We start from the raw sequence: 19260 nt of genomic DNA, 5'->3' as shown, positions 1-19260 counted from the left end.
GCTCGACCCCCCCCCCCCCACAAACAACCTATGGACCTTGTTTGACACATGCCTAGCTACCTTCATGATTATGTTTATGACCTTGGTTTGTCATCTTTCTGTGAGTTTTGACCTCTGGACTCCAAATCCTAGATGCTAATTGATAGGAGGAAAGCAAAAGTTCTAGTGGCTGAAAACATTTCATCTTCAACATTGTTCTACAGAAGCTGACATGGGTGAATACTTTGTCTTCATAAGGTTACCTTAACTTCTTGAAGAGGGCTGTCTGAGACATCTGTCTGCATCAATTAATCATGTTAGAGCTTTGTGATAGATAGCACTTGAGATTGGTTGCAATGAACCCAGCACTCACTTCTATAAAACAGCATCCAATGTGTTTTCTGTACATGTGGGTCTATCTGTTGTGGCTACTTGCAAATACTCCTTAGTCTTAACTGTATTTTCTAAGAATTTGATAACTAGTCCTTAATGAGTGTCCATGAAGTAAAAAAAAGCCATCTATTTTTTTTTTTCTTTAATCCTCTTTACTCAAATATGTTTGAGCACTTGTGTGTTGTGTTTCTTCTAGTAAAAACTTTTTAGTCTACTTGATTGTTTCTCTAAACAAGGCATTAGCTAAACAACCATAAAAGAGAAGGTAAGGATATATCTCCTTTAATTAGTTACTCATATAGTTTTCCTATTATTTGCATAATCCATAAACAAATCTTTGACCTTTTTTTGATCCCTCAGTGTGTATAGCATCTCTGAAGACTTAAGCCAAAGGCTTGCCAGTGTTATTCAGTTTATAATTCCATATCCTTGAGATAAACTGGTTGAAGAGTTGTAAATACAAAGTTTATTGTAGGGTTTTCCTTTGCATCAATCCATCCATCTAAAATCAGTGTCACTATATCAGTTTTTGCTATATTCACTTCAACAAGACGTTCCACTAATTTGTACTCCTTGTGCAAGAGGGCATTTGAAACTACAAAATGAGGCTTTAGTTTATAATTTTTTTTTCCAAAATTTATCTTTAGCAAAACTAAGTGGTGTCGAACTTGAATATGCATATGTTACAGTGTCAGAAAACAAGTCTATTATTTAGTTGTCAATAGTTAACTGATGTAGAACCTTTTTATGTGTTCTCAACCAAGCCTACACTCATTACAAATAGAGAAACACTTTGTAATGCGATCAATATTAATGGGGGGAAAATGAAACTAATGAAATTTGGTGGGAAGAAAATGATAGCTTTTTCTATGAGATGAAACTGCAAGCCCATTTCTAAATACAGTAAAAAAGTGATTATAGCAAATCTTTTAAGTGTCACAATTTTTAAACCAGTAACAGAAAAGTGATGTTGATGTAGATTATTAAGCACGCCATCTAAATTTACACTTATATTCCAAATTGGTTTTAAATCTGCCCCTCCATAAGTATAGGAGATATAGTTAATTAAAGTTGGAATGAAAATTGGTCTCCGATTTGGAAAACTATAAATTAATTGAGAGTTAAGGAATAAATGCTGTCCATAAGGAGAATGATGTTGTTTTTTTTGTTTTTTTCAAATTTGCTCATAGGGTTAACAGATGTACATTAGCTAAAATAGAACTTTAAATGGTTGCCATCTTTTAAATATTTGATATAAAAATGATATGGGTATATACCAAAAGTGGAGAGCAGTGCAGTGAGGTAATCAGAGCAGCACAGCAAGCAGACAGTTATATGTCAAAAAAGGAGTTAAATACTCTAATACTCCTCTCAATCTCAAAATGTCATTCTCAAAGACAAAACATGTGTGTTTAGAAGATAATTTTTCATTGTGTCAGTGTTTTTTTTCTTCTCTCCGTGAATGCTGGGTTAATAATATGAAAATGAAATGAATATTCTATATGAATTTCACCATTTTATTTCAATGTTTGCTAAGTACGTATCTTTTGTGGAGATGTTTGTTTATTTGGACCCCACAATAGCAACCTCAAGAAAGAATATTTGACTAATTATGTTAAATATACATTGTTAAAATTCACCAGCAATATGCTGGATTGCAACTAAATACAAACATACTTGTCTGCATTTCTCGACCCTTCCAAAGTAATTGTGCTGGTGCACTCAGTGTGCACACACCAAATTAATTACATATATTTGACTATGCTGCTCTTTGCTTTAGGTGTGCTCACAGCCGAAGAAAGAAGTAATACCATATTTTATATTCAATCAAATTAATTTTCTTGGGAACTTTGTTAAATGCTAACAGGTGTAAGACTTTTCAAAATTTTCATTGGTATGGTAATAACCTTTCTTGTTACATAGTTATTTTGAGACATTTACCTTCAGAATATTTACACTTTTCACTTCTGTGATATGTGTCAGACACTTATACTTAAAGATTAAAATAAACAATACTCGCCACCTATTTCAGCTATATCTATCTAATCTCAATAGTTAATGAAGGTTTGGATTGCAGTGACTGGATGCTTTGAAGGTTCACATGTTTTACAGACTTATTTTGCATGGCTCTGTTGGCATAAGTTTGGCTACAAAATTGCACCTGCTGATCACTTTGAAATTGAGTTGCTTGCTGAAGTTATGATATATGCAGGTCTTATTTGATGACTTGAGCATTATTTAGTTTTTCAGACTTCATCAAAAAGACTAACAGACTGTAACTGAGAAAAAACTTGACAAGTAACTGACCAATGAATTGATTCAACAAACCAACTTTAACTTTTGATGTTGAAAGACATGTCCAACACTATCATTTCTTTCTGGAAGTTTCTAACCAGTTCTTATAATGGGATGGAACCAACAATTTTCTAGACCTTTATTGAACATGCTCCATTTCTGTTTAATCACTTATTATCCACAGCTAACACACACTCCTCCTTGTGTTTAAAGTTTCCAAAACATTTGAGAAACACAAGGAATTTTCTGGAAGTTTCTGATGTACTAAATAGCTACAACTTTGCAGCAAGTTGAATAAAACTGTAATCACTGGAACTAGGACCAAAGCCAAGACCCCTAGCTGACACCATTGTCTTGATTTTAACACTTTTATTAACTGAGTTACCTAGGCTTTAATATAAAGACAGTTCTCTGCCTATGTCATTTCAACCCTGGCACTAGGCTTGTAGAAAATTCTAAAGACCACAATATAAGAGTAAAGAATTAGGCTTAGTGAAAAGAGAAAAAAAAATGATCATATTACATTTCTCTAAATTAGGGCTTTTATTTAAAAATAATTGACAAGTAATAACAGAACAATAAAAGGAAGATATAATGTGAAACCACAAACAAAAAATACATGGTAATCTACATCCCATAATAAATGTTTAAAGAACCTTGAAAAACTTGTTTGTGTAGCATTTAGGCTAATAATTTAATCTGCTTCAACCACAATACTTGTGTTATGATTGAGCTGAGGTATCAAGTGCTAAACATTTGAATGCTTTAAGGGCTTTTATAAAGACTTTTTTTTAAATAATAGTTAGATAATATGAATAAGAAATGAATGTAGTTGCAGCATGTTAAAAAATTGAAAATTACAAAAACAGTTTCGTTAATAAACAAAAATTTGGTAACCATTTTAGCTGAAACTGTGACCATGTAATTGTTTTCATTTGGACATATTGCAATAGGGTAAGGAGTAACTTTGTTTTTTGGAGATATTGAAATAGGGTAATGTATATGTTTGTTTTTTTAGGAGATATTGAAATAGGGTAAGGAGTAATTTTGTTTTTTGGAGATACTGAAATAGGGTAAGGAGAGTAATTTCATTTTTTGGAGATACTGAAATAGGGTAAGAATAATTTTGTTTTTTGGGGATATTGAAATAGGGTAAGAATAATTTTGTTTTTTAGGGATATTGAAATAGAGTAAGGATTGAGTTTGTTTATTGGAGATATTGAAATGGTGTAAGGTATATGTTTGTTCTTTCCTGATGTTCTAGAAAGGTGGGAGGAGTTGCTTATTGGCCTACTTTATACAGAGCTTGATTTTACAGGAATATTCATGGAAGGTTATGCTTACCCTAAAATCGGACACTACTGTGGGAGACAGTCTAAGGAAGATTTATATAATCTATCTCAATTGCATGAGACTGAACAATTTATTTTGCTTTTGATCATTTCATTCTCACTTGGCATGTAAATGATTGTAGGTAGAGGCTATTTTAAACATTATTAGTATTGAGGAGAGTATGGTTAGAAATTTAGTTGTAAAAAAGCTCTTGAGCACTTGTGATTTTTTTTAAGTATTAAAACCTGTTGTACAGTAATTGAGAGTCCAGTTCCAGATTTTTTAAAAAAGCTGACATCTAGAAACTTTAAGATATTTTGAGAAAAGGTGAAGTAGTTAATTTCAATGAAAATAATTTCAATAAAGCTTTGGATATTTTTATTTGTTCAGTGTGAAAAGGAATGCATTTCTACCAGATATTTACATTCTTGCCGAAATAGATGAATAAAATAATTAAATTCTGATAAACTACATATACCTAGCTTATAAGAACTTGGAATCTGTTGTCAAAAGCTACTTGGAAAAGCTTTGTATAGTTGGAATTTCTGGCATAATTTTTAACATGGTTTTAAAAGAGGAGTTTTTAATGTCTTATCAGCAGCTTGTTTTTTCAGTAGGGGCTTCTACTTTTTTTTTGATGAGAGCACCATGATTAATACTGTATATCTTGACTTTGGTAAATTGCCTTACAAGAGATTAATTAGCAAGTTCGATGCTAAAAAGTGGATAGAAAATTGGCTTGGTGGTAAAAAGCAGCAAGTTGTAATAAACAGCATATTCCAATTAGGAAAATGTGACTAGGGATTGGTCAGAGGATTTTTTTAGTGGGAGGGGGATAATTCTTCTTCATACTTAGGTTAATAATTCGTATAGCCTCTTGGACAGTAATATTTTTAAGTTTTCTGATGATACTAAAAATCCTCGGAAGAGCTTAAAGATATTTTGGGGGAGGGGTTAATTCTTCTTCATACTAGTTAATTTTTTTTTTTACAAGTTTCAATATAATTTAATTTATATGTTGTTTATCAGTATTTGTACATATTTTACAGGTGGTTATAATATTAGATAGGATTTCTGCACCAAAAAAAATTGATCCTTTAGACCATTATAATATTTTCATAACTCACTTGGACAAAAAAAAAGTATATATATTTTTACCACTAATGAGGAAGAAGAGAAAAAAAAGTATCCTGATTTCTAAAGGGAACTGGTACATGTAGTCAGAGGTCTACGTTGTAGAGGAGGAAACAGTAACATAAAACACTGAGTGTTGAAAATAGCAAAATAAATTATAAATAGAAAATGAGGAAACTCTAGAGATTTACTGAACAAAAAACAGACAACTAAACACTGAAGTTTTTCAAGAGTTTTCATAAACCAAAACCAGCCTACAAATATTCATTTCAAGGTTAGTTAAACAGAGCTAGTCAAAATCTATGACACCTAAAAAATGGGAAAAGTAACTGAAATAGGCAGTATTTGAGTTTTCCTATAAACATTATATTTTAAATGTTTTAATAATAGATATTTTCATTTGTTCTTATTGAACTTTCCACACAATATTTACCATGCTAAAAACATGTGATTAATGAAATAATAGTCAAATATCTGTAATAGTCCAGAAAATGAATGTGTGTCACTGAACTTGAACTGTACTGATGTACCTTTGTTAATTAGTGAGAAAAGAATGTTGGTATTTGAGGGGGCAGTGAAGTTTTTGGAACGTATCCAACCATTTAAGCCAGCAGGCAGGCAGACCTTATCTCAAGCCTCAGCCATGGCTGTTGTGTTCTATCATGAATTGTCACAAATTATATAGTCTGGTGGTACTAGCAACTGCTATTACAGTGTTACCTGTTCATTTTAAAGTGTTGCTGATTGCAGTAAATGGGTCAGGTGTGGTCTGGTGATTACCTTGCCAGACTGTGAATCTGAGGGTTCATGGTTTGTAGATGTATTATGATAATGGCAGTCAACTCCCAGAGTTCAATCAGACAAGAATAGCCTCAAGAGTTGGCAGTAGGTGCTGCTGACTGTCTTCCATTTAGTCTATAAAACTCAAAATTAGAGATGACTAGTCTAGATGGCCCTTGTTTAGCTTTATGCAAAAACAGATGTTCTAGTAAGTTTGTATTGACAGCTTCTGAGATGATCTAACACTTATTCATTAGAACTCCGTTATGAGTTTTAGTAAAGTTGCCTAGTTCTAATTGTAATTAATTTCAAGATATTTTTAAGAAATTGGACGGTCAGTGTAACATTTATTCAAAACAGTGTTTGATCAGATAATTTTACTGACTGTTTTATCATACCGTAATTTGGAATGGTGCAAACAATTAATAAGCAGATTAAGTTTTGAACTGTTACTTTTTTGTAATTTTGAAATTGGTAACTTAAAGTTTATTTTATCCTTTCACTTCATACTCAGTGATTTAAAATATTTTACATTTGATATTAGTATTGCAGTGTGGTACTTAGATATCTGTGTCTAGTCAGTGCTCCTTTCTGGTAGAACCATACATATTTATGGATTTTCATCAACCAGGTGCTTAAGCCTTCTTTTATACAGTGGTACAGTCTTCAGTTATCTAAAGACTTTCAATATCATTTCCAAGACATTGTTTCATCATAGCAAGTTTCAGTCAGTTGTGAACAAGTAAAGGAAAAACTTCTATAAAGTAAGATTGTCATCGTCATCTTAGACATTTTCATATTGTAGATTTTGTCATATACCGAATAAAACAAGGAATACTTTCAAAAGAAAGTTTTCAATCATTTGATTTTAAGACACCAGTTTTCAGAAACTAGTCACATAGAGATTCTTGGCAAACCAAGGAATTTATCTTCTCCCAAAGTACTTGAAGAATATCTTCAGGTATCATCTAATTGCTTCTCATCGTTATTCACTATCATCTATATTAGGTCAAGTAACATTTTTTCCCTTGAATTTTTGTGTTTAGTTTAAAAGAAGAATGCAAATCTTCTGCTTTGCAATTTTCATCCCCTAATATAACCTATAATTGCTTAGCTTCTGTTTACTCTCAGCTATGTGTTTTAAAAGTTGAAACTTCAGGGTTGAAATGACATTTTAATCAGTCTATTCACATGTATTAAGATTCCACATTTCTTGATATAATGTTAAGAATCCTTATTACCTCAACACTGGGTGGAGCTATTCATTAGGAAATCAAGTGAACACTTAAACTTGCAGGATCTAAATAATGGTTTGAGGTCACTACTGAAATATGGTTACTATACTTGATTTATTGAATGTGATTATCACGTTGTTATTTTCTCAAAAAGTTTTAATGTAATTCTCTACATACATTTCTTTTAACTTAGCATTTGAAATGTAATCCAAAAACACATCTCATAACTGTAAAATTTTCTATGCCATATTATCAAGGTCAGGTTGTGCATAAAAATTGCTACTGCTTTTGATTGTATCTAAATGTACTGTTCTACAAAAACTCAGATTTGAAACTATAATGTGTAGTAAAGTTTATGATACTAAGTAATCATGAAATTTCAAAAATTATGACTACCTTCTGAAAATTCTTGGGTAATGGGTTTTTCATTTTTACCCTTCATGTATAGTAAAGTGATACTTTATGTATCTGATTTCATGTACTGTTAACATTTTTACTTGGCACAAGTATTATCACCAAAGTAGTCAATGTTTTAATAGTACTATGACCGTTTTGCATGAATTTTATTTATTAAAATATATTTTGGATATTTTGACGTATGATAGGACTGTATAGTATTTTTATTTTTTGACATTTTCTTGTATGGTCAAGAGATTTTTCTCAAACACAAATGGGTTGGTACAGGATTTTATTATTATTATTTGAATCGTAATCTGATGCAAATGCATGATCTTTTTTGTTTACTTTGCATTGAATGTACAGTATGTCATTATAATGAAAACAAAACTCAATGTTTAAGGAAGGATTATAAGTGAATTGTTAAGCAAATAATAACTCATTAGAGTTGGAAGAAGTACCAGTAAAAGCAGTAAATGTAGTTTTTGCTTTTTATATCTGAAATGATTCATCAATTATATGGCTTTATATGTAATTAGATAGCTGACTTCTGGTCCCTACCTTCTTTTTTTTAACCTCTGGCTGATCTTGTATAAAAATTATATTCTTTTTTTACAGTTATTTACCCCACACAAAGAAATCCATACCAAATTGTAAACTTATGTTGCAAACTTTATTAATTCATGTTATGTGTTTGTGAATTTTTTTGTTTGTCTGTGAACTCCTCCCACAGTTTTAGGGCGAGCAGTACCAAACTTAGCAGTTGAACTCTGGTGGTCTGGGAGATGTCTTTATCCATATGGTGTAGCCTCTCTACCAAGGGGGCTAAAACATACTTGGAAAATTACCCAGACATGAGGGTATTTAGGAATAAGTTTCCAAGGTCACTGAGCCTAAATCTGGCATTGTATTTTGCATTTCTGGCCATCCTTTGGGATCTCAGGGGCACCGTGTTTGAAACTGTATGCATACCCTCATTCATAAGCTAGCAGAACCACATGTGGTACTAATGTTTAGATACCACAAGCCAGTGTCACACGGCTTATTTTCAGGTATGAGCTCCCTTTGGGTAGGTATGTAAATAACTAGAATAATGGTGGAACTTGACTGGTATATTGCAACCTCTGTGAATCATGAGGGAGCCTTTGAGCCCAGCATTTAAACACGGATATTTTGTTGTAGTAATAACAAAGCATGCAAAGAAATAGGATGAACATGAGTTTGTAAAATATATTATACTCATCTGTTCTCACTATGCAGATTTTTAGTCATAGACTTGAAGTTACTTGAATTAGTGTAATGTTAAGTTTTAATACATAATACAATGCCTATGAAAAGCCTGCAATCAGTTGGCACCAGCTTTTATCTGAAATGTAATGAGACTGCTTCCTCATATACTACTTTTTGAGCATTTGATTTTAGTATAATATTTGTATATTATTGTAAAATGATATATTTAAGACATAGCTGTAACATAAATTATGTGTGTTTCAGGGGTATACTCAGCACTACAGAGTGAAGGATGTTTTTATTGTTTGTTTTTCAAAAATATGTGGACCTTTTCTTCTACACATAAAATTGAAATGACCTATATTAAAGTTGAGCATTTATTTTAAAAATCAGAAGATAGTGGATATTTTAGACTTTTCAGAATATTGGGGTGGTCTTTTGACCCCCCTGGTTATGCCCCTTACACTTACTTATGGATTGTTGGAATACGTTTAACTTAACTAATCAAACACTTGGATCCAGATCACAAGTTACAATTTCTCTTGACTAATCCCGAACCTTTAACTCAACCTTATTCACACATTAGTGTTTCCATCAACTGCTCCATAAATGTAATGGCAATAGTGAAAGAGTGCTGGCATTTACATTTTTCTAGCCTGTTGAGTGTATATGGGTAATAATCAACATGAAATTTGTCTGAATTTTAATACATTGAAAGCAATGCACAATGACATAACTACAGTGGGTTTGTTAAATTTGCAAGTCTGTAAAATGAGTTCTAAATTCTAAAACTGCTCTCAGTGTATCAGAGCTGGAAAATGAAATCATACCCACTCATCCTTTGGACAAGAGAACATGTATTTTTACTCATTCAAAGCCTAAAGCATCTTAATCGAGGAAAAAAAATGCAGATGAATTAAAAGTTTAGAAGTAAAGTTTTGTTTCTATGTATAATTATCCATTATTAACAAAGAAAACAATCAACTGTTTAGAAATATATTAAGAAATTATTAAATTCCAGAATAATTTGACTTTTAAAAGTACTTTATTATTTGACGTTGATATTAGGCTGATATGGCAATTTGTTAACCATGTTTATATACAGCCCTCCACCTGTTCAGTGTTGGATTCTAGTTTTTTATGAGAAGAGGTAAGAAATCATATTTGAAGTTAATATTTTCTTAAATTTAAAATGTATTTCCAATAAATATTTATCACCTCTCGCATTTAACACTTGTCCTCTCCACTTCCAGTGTAGTTGTGTGTGTGATCTGATCAATCTCGAAGTGGTTAACAGCTGCAAGATTACAGAGGGTGCTAGTTACAATAGTGGTAGTGTTGCACTTCTGTTGGGATGCTGCATAATCATTTGCATTTTCAAGTACAGACTTAATTATAAAATTTTGCATAGAGAGCTAAATGAGTGCTACCCTCCTCTGATACTAACTTTAAAAATCACTTGTCATATAGGGCAGGTAAGGGTCAGTTTTTACCTGACTGCAAAAAAATGTACCTGCCTGAATTTTAACTTCTGCTTTTCCAAACAAAATGCTTCCTTCTGAGCAGTACAAGTTATTTGTTTTATGAAATAATTTCATGTTTCAATGCAATGCTGGTAAGCTTTGGAAGTATATTATTTATTTACTAGTTAAACAAATGCTTGGATACCAAAACACATGCCTCTCTCTGTCCATAGTGAGACATTTGAAGGAGGAAAAACCTAAAAGAACTGAATTACTGGATGAAAAGTACATGTGGCAATTTAATAACCAGGGGCATACTGGTTTTTGCCTCAAGATCACAATTTCATTAAGGGTTATAACAATCTTATACATATGGTTAGTTATCTGCATTGTTAGCCATTACTAACTATAGAAGCCTGTCTTGCTCATCACTTGTTGCAGCAAAGTTTGCCCTCATGGCCCTGACACCCACCAACCTCTTTTACAACTATCTCTACATTAGGTTTGGCCTTTCATTAAATATCAAAAAAAGGTTATTCACTATAATGGTGGTAAGTGTTGCTCACCAGCAGCTTTTGAGCATTTTAATGATGAAAATCTCTACAATCATAAAAATGTTATGGAACCTATGCTCCAATTCTGTAACTGTGAAGAGTTTAGTAGGCTGTGAGGTTTAGTTCAACCTCAGCTTGTTTGTAGTAGTTTTAAGGTTTAAGGTCTGCCCATTCCAGTTTTGCTTTCTGCATAGCACAATGTAAGCTATGGAATACAAGTTCAAAGTGCTGTAGCAGAAATTAAGTCACTCATTTACAAAAGCTGCAAACTGGTCATTCTCCTCAGGCCACTCCTTGAAGTCACAAATTCTCCAAGAATTCTGAATTTCTTTTTTGTCATTTTCAAACCTTGCACTGGTATATTATTGCACCTGCACAACAATATTGGTGTAGAGTATGGTATCATTTAGGCCACAGCAGGACAGGTCTAGGAGGTGGATATTTTTTAACTATCTAAAAATTTCCTCAGGGGTTATGGAATTCTACATCTAGCATAAAGTACGTGAATTTCAGCATTCTAAAATCCTTAGGCTTTCTTGTGAGAAAGGTGACCTTGCGTTTTACCTAGTAAGCAGCCTGTCCTGGCCCAGCCTGTGACAGATGTTTCAAATGAGTGACAATTGATTGTAACCCATTAAAAGAACTTCTTAGGTTTTTGCTACATGAGAGGTCCACCTGGTTCCAGAAAGATGATGAGGGCTCAAAAACCTGTCTTCCATAGTTCTTATGATTTCTTTAAGCTCTCTCAGATCCTTTGGGTTACAGTGACAATGTTTGAAGAGTTTGTGTAGAATATTTTGCATTGTCTTCATCTCTTGATGGTGCCTGATGGCATGTATAATGTCAAGTTCTAACCTGTGCAGTACACTGTGTACAATTGTAATATGGAGAGAAACTTCACGAAAATGTGTTGACACACACTTGCTGCACACAGTGTTGACTGATGCACCATCACACCCAGCTCTAATAAGCTTTTTCTTCAAATCAGAGATACTCACAAATGCTAGGGCCTGATCAATGCCATTGAAAAACATTTTCAGCATACTCATATTCAGGTCTTGCAACTAGACAAAGGAGGTTGTTGGCACACCCTGATCTAAAATTGTCCCACAGATTATTTCCATTTCTGATATACTACCATCCATATCCCCATCAAATACCATAGTGAAGGTCTAAACTTGGTTTATTTTATCTATAATGGGCTCCCATCTTTGCAAAAGCTTTTGCAAGCTTGTTAATTCTGGTAGCTTAACAGTTTTATAAGTGGGGTATCATTTTTTACTTGCAGTTTTATTAAGTTATAAAAGGAAATAAAAGACATCTTGTGATAAAGTATGAAGTATGTAGTATTAAACAAATACTTCAGAACCCTTTTATTTTTTTCATTAAATCTTTGCTCAGTAATGTAACCTGTAACCTGACCTTTTTTTATTCTCCACATTTAGGGTTGTTTCATAGCAAAAGTGCTATTTTGAAGTCAAATGGCTTCTAGTGGTGTCTTTTCACACAAACTTGCATCCCACTTCAAAGATCTTTACTTTTTGTTGGCGAGTGTTGTGATTAACACTAAAACATGACACTTTAATCAGGTGTTTGAGTACAGAAAACAATTGTATCTAGCCAGGAACAAAACCTCAAGTTTGCTTTGACTCATAGTCCATATGTGAGTGAACACATTCCTTGGATGCTTTGACAGCCCTTCCAGAAATGCCAAACTTAAAAAGGTCTGTTTGCTTTGGCACTGTAAAGAGAAACAGAAGACCTTACAGTTATATACAACATACAAGTTTTGATATATATAAAAGAAACAATAAAAAATTACCTATTTATTTCCATTCTTCTCAGAAAAACCAGATTTTATTTGTATGATTTTTAAGGAATCAAACTATGAGAAGATCTGAAAGAAAACTTCTAATATAATGCAAGTGGTAATACTCCTTACCATGCATTGTATTATTGTGAATTTGGGGAGGATATTAATTTTCATACCAGGAAAAAAGTCCCTGATAAAAGCTTTATTTTCAATTATATTTTCATAGTGTTAAGAAACTTTGGGTGCATAAAAAAAGTCTGGGTTTCCACAGCATATTAGTTATTTGGAAGATAAAAAGGACAAAATTATTGCTATGGAGTTTCTGTATTAGTTCTGTCTTATGCAGCCTTATTTCTGCTCTCCGTACCGTATTGATAGCAGCAAATATGTTAAAATAATCTCCCCTTTTTCCACAAAATTACAATTTGTTTCTAGGTTACAGGTATTTAACTGAATTTTAGGTATAAACATACCTTTTTTCTAGTCACCCACTTTCACAATCAAGTAGTTTTTTAGGAAAATACCCACTTTTTCAGAATAAAGAGGGTGCGTGCACCTATAAATAGCCAATCGATAGAGCCTCATGTGTTTTTCATAAATGAGTGATACCCTGAAATGAAACAAAGAGCAGTGAAAAGAATAAGATAAAATGAAATTGATGGCTAAAAATAAAAAGGATCAAATGAAAAAAATCATCATACATGGTATTCCTGTTTGCACAATGTTCAAGTATATAAAAATATATTGTTAATAAACCTTTGTACACCATGCGTATAGATAAAATGGGATTGATAAGGTGGTTTTATTTGTATATGGTTATTTGAGTTATGAATGTTTAAGGAATATAAATGTAATACAAGAAAATGTTTAATGAATAAAACAAGTAATAATAAACTGCTCAAAAATAAAGTAAATATTAAAATGAATCTCGTGTGGCTGTATCAGTTGTAAATTGAAGTTTATTCTCCCATACCAGTTGTTCCTTATCTTTGCAGGTTACCATTTTTTATTTTTGGAATAGACAACAGTAGGTTATTTGACATGATTGAAAAATTATTGATCAATAAATGATGATATGAAAGATGAAAAGAACATAAACAAATCTCATATGAAAATGAGTTAAATTTCTTGGTGGGAAAGCACGTTTGGAAACTTTTAATTCCCTTGTCAAACATGTGACATACCAATTTTACCTGTCCAAAATTCTTTTTTACCTTTCCCAGACAGGCATTAAATGCAAATTCGTGTTCTTATGCTTGTGTGTATCACTAAAAAATTGGTCTTGTGTGTGTGATAAGCTCTCAAAACTAATGGTTTTATAAAGATGGCTTGTATATTCTTCTTACAGCCAATGGAACATACCATTTCAAAATCCTTGTACCCTCAGTGGCTGCTGGAGCTATCATTGGGAAAGGTGGAGAAACCATTGCTCAACTTCAGAATGAATCAGGTGCTCGAATTAAGATGTCCAAAGCAAATGATTTTTATCCAGGTTTGTTTAATTCTGTAGACCTCACTCATCTAGAAAATTATAATTATATAAATAAAAAATTAAAAATCAGCAACATGTTTTAGTTAGTCATATTATCTGGTTGCTAGAATGGTCAAGTCTTTGAGATTATATAAGTGGTTAAACTTTTAAATACAGTTAATTTGAACAGAATGGTAATACAGAAGCATCATTAGTTAATTAGCATACCTGTGGTCCACTGAGGAGGGTTGAATGTTTCTCAGTTTCCTTCTCTTTAATTTTCCAATGCATATTTTAGTTGATATTTTAGCCTAACCTTATCCTTTTTTTATTTTTCTGGGGTTGTCACCCAGATCACAAGTTTTTGGCTTTGGTCATAATAAACCCATCCTTGAAAATCCTGGCTATGCCTCACTGATTAATCATTGTAACTTAAATACTTGTAGAACTTTGTCTTTTGTATTGTTGTATACGATGAAGGCTTAAAAAATAGTTTGTTTTTTTTTCATGTAGAAATGTAAGGCACATGTGTGTTTTATTGCATAAATGGGAGATGACATTGTTAAAATATCTGAATGTTAACTCCTGTTAAAATATATACCTGTTGGTTAACTATAGTTGTGAGTAACAGCTGATGTGTGGTGTTTAAATATTAGTTATATATCTTCAGAAGAACATTTGCAATTGTAGTTAGAATGTGTAAAAATTGTATGAAGAAACACTGGTAGATTAAATTGACTGTTTAAATTTCAATGATATGATTGCCAAAAATACTTAAGCATTAATTTATTCAAAACATAATATAAATAGCAACTGATGTTACATGATTTTAAATGTTTCTATTTCATATATATATATATATATATAATAAATTAACATGGACACTTGTAAAATTTAGTATTTTAGTTGCATAGTTTCACAGGTCAATATTATACCAAAAATCTATGATCTCTGTTGTAGTAGGTGGATGTTTTTTTGTTATTTTGCAAAACTTATCTTATTTATTTTTTGAGAGAAAAAGAGAATGTAGAATTTTTCTTATTATGAGAATGATTTTAGTGAACCTAATCTGTATTTCTTAGAGAAGAAAATTATAACAGCATGTTATCAAATGATAGATAAAACTATTGGACATAACTGTTACAATTTCAGCACACACACACACACACACATATTGTTCTACAGTTTAAAAATTTTTTCACAAGCTATTATTTTTCTGTTGACTTGGCTTTACAGATCGTTACATTTTAAGTGTTAGAAAACATGAAAAATAAATCATATTGAACTAGTATTAAATATGATTCATAAAAATAAAAGACATTATGAAATATATAAACACAGGCATAGGAAGCAAGAAAGTAGGGCTATAGTCACAAGTGTGTGTGTGTGTGTGTGTGATGGTGGGGCAGGAGGTTGTTTGGTGATAGTATTGATAAATCCAAATATAGATATGCATAAAATATAGTTAAACCTCTAATTGGACCTTAGCCCATTTAAGCCAGTATGTTCCTGTGCCTATATATATATATAAACATCCATTGTGTACATCTAGTCAATATGTGAAAATATAAATACATATTGCAGGTAGTAATCTATTGTTTTATGCTTTGGAAAGTAATTCAGTATTTTATGAAACTAGGTACAACAGAGCGGGTCTGTCTTATTACGGGCAGTCTAGAAGGCATCACTATGATACATGAATTTATCACAGAGAAAATCAGAGAAAAACCAGATCCTAATGCAAAAATGGCAATAGATTTTGACCATAAACAGCCAGCTGAGCGAGAGAAACAGGTGAGAGATGAGAAATGTTCAACAACTAATTATCTAAGAAGTCTTACTGAATGACTCTTATTACAAGTTTCATGTTTCTAATCATAGTGAGTCAAAAGGTAATGTTGTTTAGATATTAGTTATATATCTTAAGATGAACATTTGCAACTGTAGTTATGATGGGTAAAAATTGTTGAAAGAAACACTGTTAAATTAAATTGACTTTAAATTTAAATAGTATAATTGCCAAAAATACTTGAGCATTAATTTATTCAAAAAATAATAAAAACAAACACTTTTATTAGATGGCTTTAAATGTTTCTAGTTCATAATTCTGCCTATTTTTTTCTCAGATAAAAATATTAGTTCCTAATAGTACTGCAGGGATGATCATAGGGAAAGGTGGAAGCTACATCAAACAAATAAAGGAAGAAAGTGGTGCGTATGTTCAGATATCGCAGAAATCGCGGGATCATGCCCTGGCTGAGAGATGTATAACAGTAATCGGAGAAACAGAGAACAATAAGACAGCTTTTAATTTGATATTGGCCAAAATTGCTGAAGATCCTCAAAGTGGCAGTTGTCTTAATGTTAGTTATGCAGATATTTCTGGTCCAGTAGCCAATTTTAATCCCACAGGGTCACCATATGCTTCTTCAAGTTGTGGTCAAGGAAATGGTGGATTAAGTAACAATAACACCAGCTATAGTTCGAGTGGAAGTCTCAGTAGTATTAGTCCAACGATGAACAGTAATTTTGGAAGTTCCCAGGGAACAGCAAGTACAGCTAATATTATGCCATTTTCAGCAGGTATGGGTATGGGATCACGTGGAGTTCCTAATGGTAGTGCTACTCAGGGTATAGATAATATCAAACTCATGTTACGAGGAAATGGATACTCTGAACAGGCCACAGCTGAGATTGCAACTGCAATGAACACTCTTGCAAATTATGGAGTACTAGGGTTAGGATTAGGTGGGATGTTGAATAGCATGAATGGGGCTACAATGATGGGTGGGATAGGTACCTCTGCTAACTGCCCCATCCCCCCTGGAAATATACCTAACCAAGGTATGTTTACGTCATGTACAGGAGTACCAGAAATGGATATCACTTGTAGTGCAGTAACCACTTCAGGTCCAATAACTGGAGGATCAAACATATTTGGACCATTAGGAGGAAACATGAGTACAGGCATGTCAAATGTTGGTATGTTTCCTGGCTTTTCTTCTCCATCTGTTAGTAGATCCAATGAAAGATTTCACTTTCAAGGTGATGGTTCCACAGCTTTTGACCCATTCCAACGTAACTCTCCTGTGCTAGGATCCCCAAATACTCCTAATCTGCCAATTAACAACAACTCTTTTGGTCTTGGAACATGTTTGAATTCTGGTCCTTCTGCAATACACAAAAGCCCAACAACAGATGATCAGCAGGGAGAAACGGCCAAAATAGAAGTTGAAGTTTGTGAAAATATTGTTGGTGCCATTTTAGGTCCTGGAGGGAAGTCCCTTTTGGAAATCCAGCGACTAAGTGGAGCTAATATTCAAATATCCAAAAAAGGTATATTTGCACCTGGAACACGTAATCGTATTGTAACAATAACTGGCCCTCCAACTACTGTCAGCACTGCCCATTATCTCATTGAACAACAGATCAGTGGAGAGGAAGCAAAGAGAGCTCGTCAAAACAGTTTTGTAACCATACGTTAATGACATCTTCATGTTGTAGTGTCATCAATATTCACTTTATCGTGAAATTCATTCAGTTTACCTTCACATCAGTGACTTAGTTTTGCAGGGTTGTTGTGAGATCAGTCTCGTCTTCTCTTCTTCATTGTGTGCTTTGAACTTATAAACATTATTATTACTTGAAGAATATAACACATTAACTAATTGGACCCTTGAGTTTGTAATGTATTATATCTAGATAAAGATTATATATATGTATATGTCTACATTCAAGCTTTTTCATTTTATTTCTTTGAGAATGTTATACAAAATAGATCATCCAGTCAACCTTTAGTAATTTGCAAATTAGTCATTTAACCAATTTAGAAATTTGAATTTCAGGGAGAATTTATTGCCCTGATGGTGATATTAAAGACTTACTTAGGAAAATGTTTCCATTAACAAGTACTTTCCACAACATTTCTCAGCTATACCTGTTATTATGGTATGTTAGATTGTTCTGTATTTACTGTAAACCATGCATATATATATCTACATATGTAATTAAGATTATATGATTATTACAAGTTTTATACAAAACTTTGTTCATAAATTAGCTTTCTTTAAAGCTGATTTGCAGTCCTTTAAAAAGTCTTTAATGTTCAGTTTATAAAATTTATCCACTTTTTCTGCTGCTTTTTATAGTTATTTTTTGTCGTGTTGTAGTGTTTCAGAAACCATATTTTACATTATCTCAAACTTAGCTGTGCAAGGATGGATTAAAATATCATGATCAATTTGAACTAATCACCTGTAGTTTTGATGAGAGTGTTATTTTTCATGAAATTTAATAATAATTCCATTTACATTAAAGAATTGTGTGTATGAATGAGTGTGTACTTTTGTTATCCTGAGGGTTCACACTTGTTTTCCAGATGATGTCATGTGTAGATTAAAAGGATGATGATCTTTGTGCAATTTAATTGGTCCAAACTAAGGAAGTGTACTTTTGACAAAGTGATTATTCTAACTAGAGTAATTATATGATGCTCACAATAGCATTTTTTTCCACAATGTCTTACATAATTTTCAACATACATTAAGAAAACTTCACAATTTATAGTCATTCAGGGTTTCAGCCATTGGATTTTTACATGAAATTGTCACAAAATTAGGGACGCCATTGTGCATATTCTTTTAATATATTACGCAGTAACAAATTTTATTATTCATAAAAAATCAGTTATTAGTTCATTAAAATGACAAGTCCACAATTAACATGTAAATTGTTTGAATATCAAAAGTTTTTTTTTCTTTGCTTTGTTTTTCTTATGTATTGTTATCAAATTTCTGGACCAAATGTGAGCAACTTGGCAACAAGAAAATATATCATGTGTTATAGTTTAAATATTCTTTCCAAAACAGTGTACATTTTCAATTTAACACTTACTCATTTGTAAGTAAATGCTCCATTTTTTTTTTGTTTTTTTTCCATAATTCAGTTACCATGGTATTTTGACATTAAATCATGCATTTTCATTTTTTCAGAAATGGGTCACATTTGGTTTTATCACTTTATTGCCAGTATCAGGCATGATGATAATACAAATGTCTGAGACTAAATTTAAGTAATTTAAAAAGGGCTTTCATTGAATTTATGTACATTTGCATATATACAGTGCTCATGAGTATTGTTAGTACTCATTTTGTTACATTTTCTCTACTAAAACAACAAAAAACAA

At 32.3% G+C, this 19260-nt stretch overlaps 1 protein-coding gene across 3 annotated transcripts in view; it reads left to right on the top strand.

The window, feature by feature from the left end:
- The window catches only part of LOC106467752 (RNA-binding protein Nova-2-like), a 27404-nt gene extending 8150 nt beyond the window's left edge, over positions 1–19254 (top strand). For all 3 annotated transcript variants that reach the window (XM_022395937.1, XM_013928128.2, XM_022395938.1), the window contains exons 2-4: positions 13953–14096; positions 15715–15869; positions 16202–19254. In XM_022395937.1, coding sequence (XP_022251645.1) covers positions 13953–14096; positions 15715–15869; positions 16202–17560 — 1658 coding nt within the window. In that variant the 3' untranslated portion in view covers positions 17561–19254. The remainder of the gene's footprint in view (positions 1–13952; positions 14097–15714; positions 15870–16201) is intronic.
- Positions 19255–19260: the final 6 nt, after the last annotated feature.

This window comes from Limulus polyphemus, unplaced genomic scaffold (genome assembly GCF_000517525.1).
Source record: "Limulus polyphemus unplaced genomic scaffold, Limulus_polyphemus-2.1.2 Scaffold2730, whole genome shotgun sequence".
Classification (NCBI taxonomy): domain Eukaryota; kingdom Metazoa; phylum Arthropoda; class Merostomata; order Xiphosura; family Limulidae; genus Limulus; species Limulus polyphemus.
Note: the sequence above shows the minus strand (reverse complement) of the source record. Positions and strands in the feature narration are given on the sequence as shown.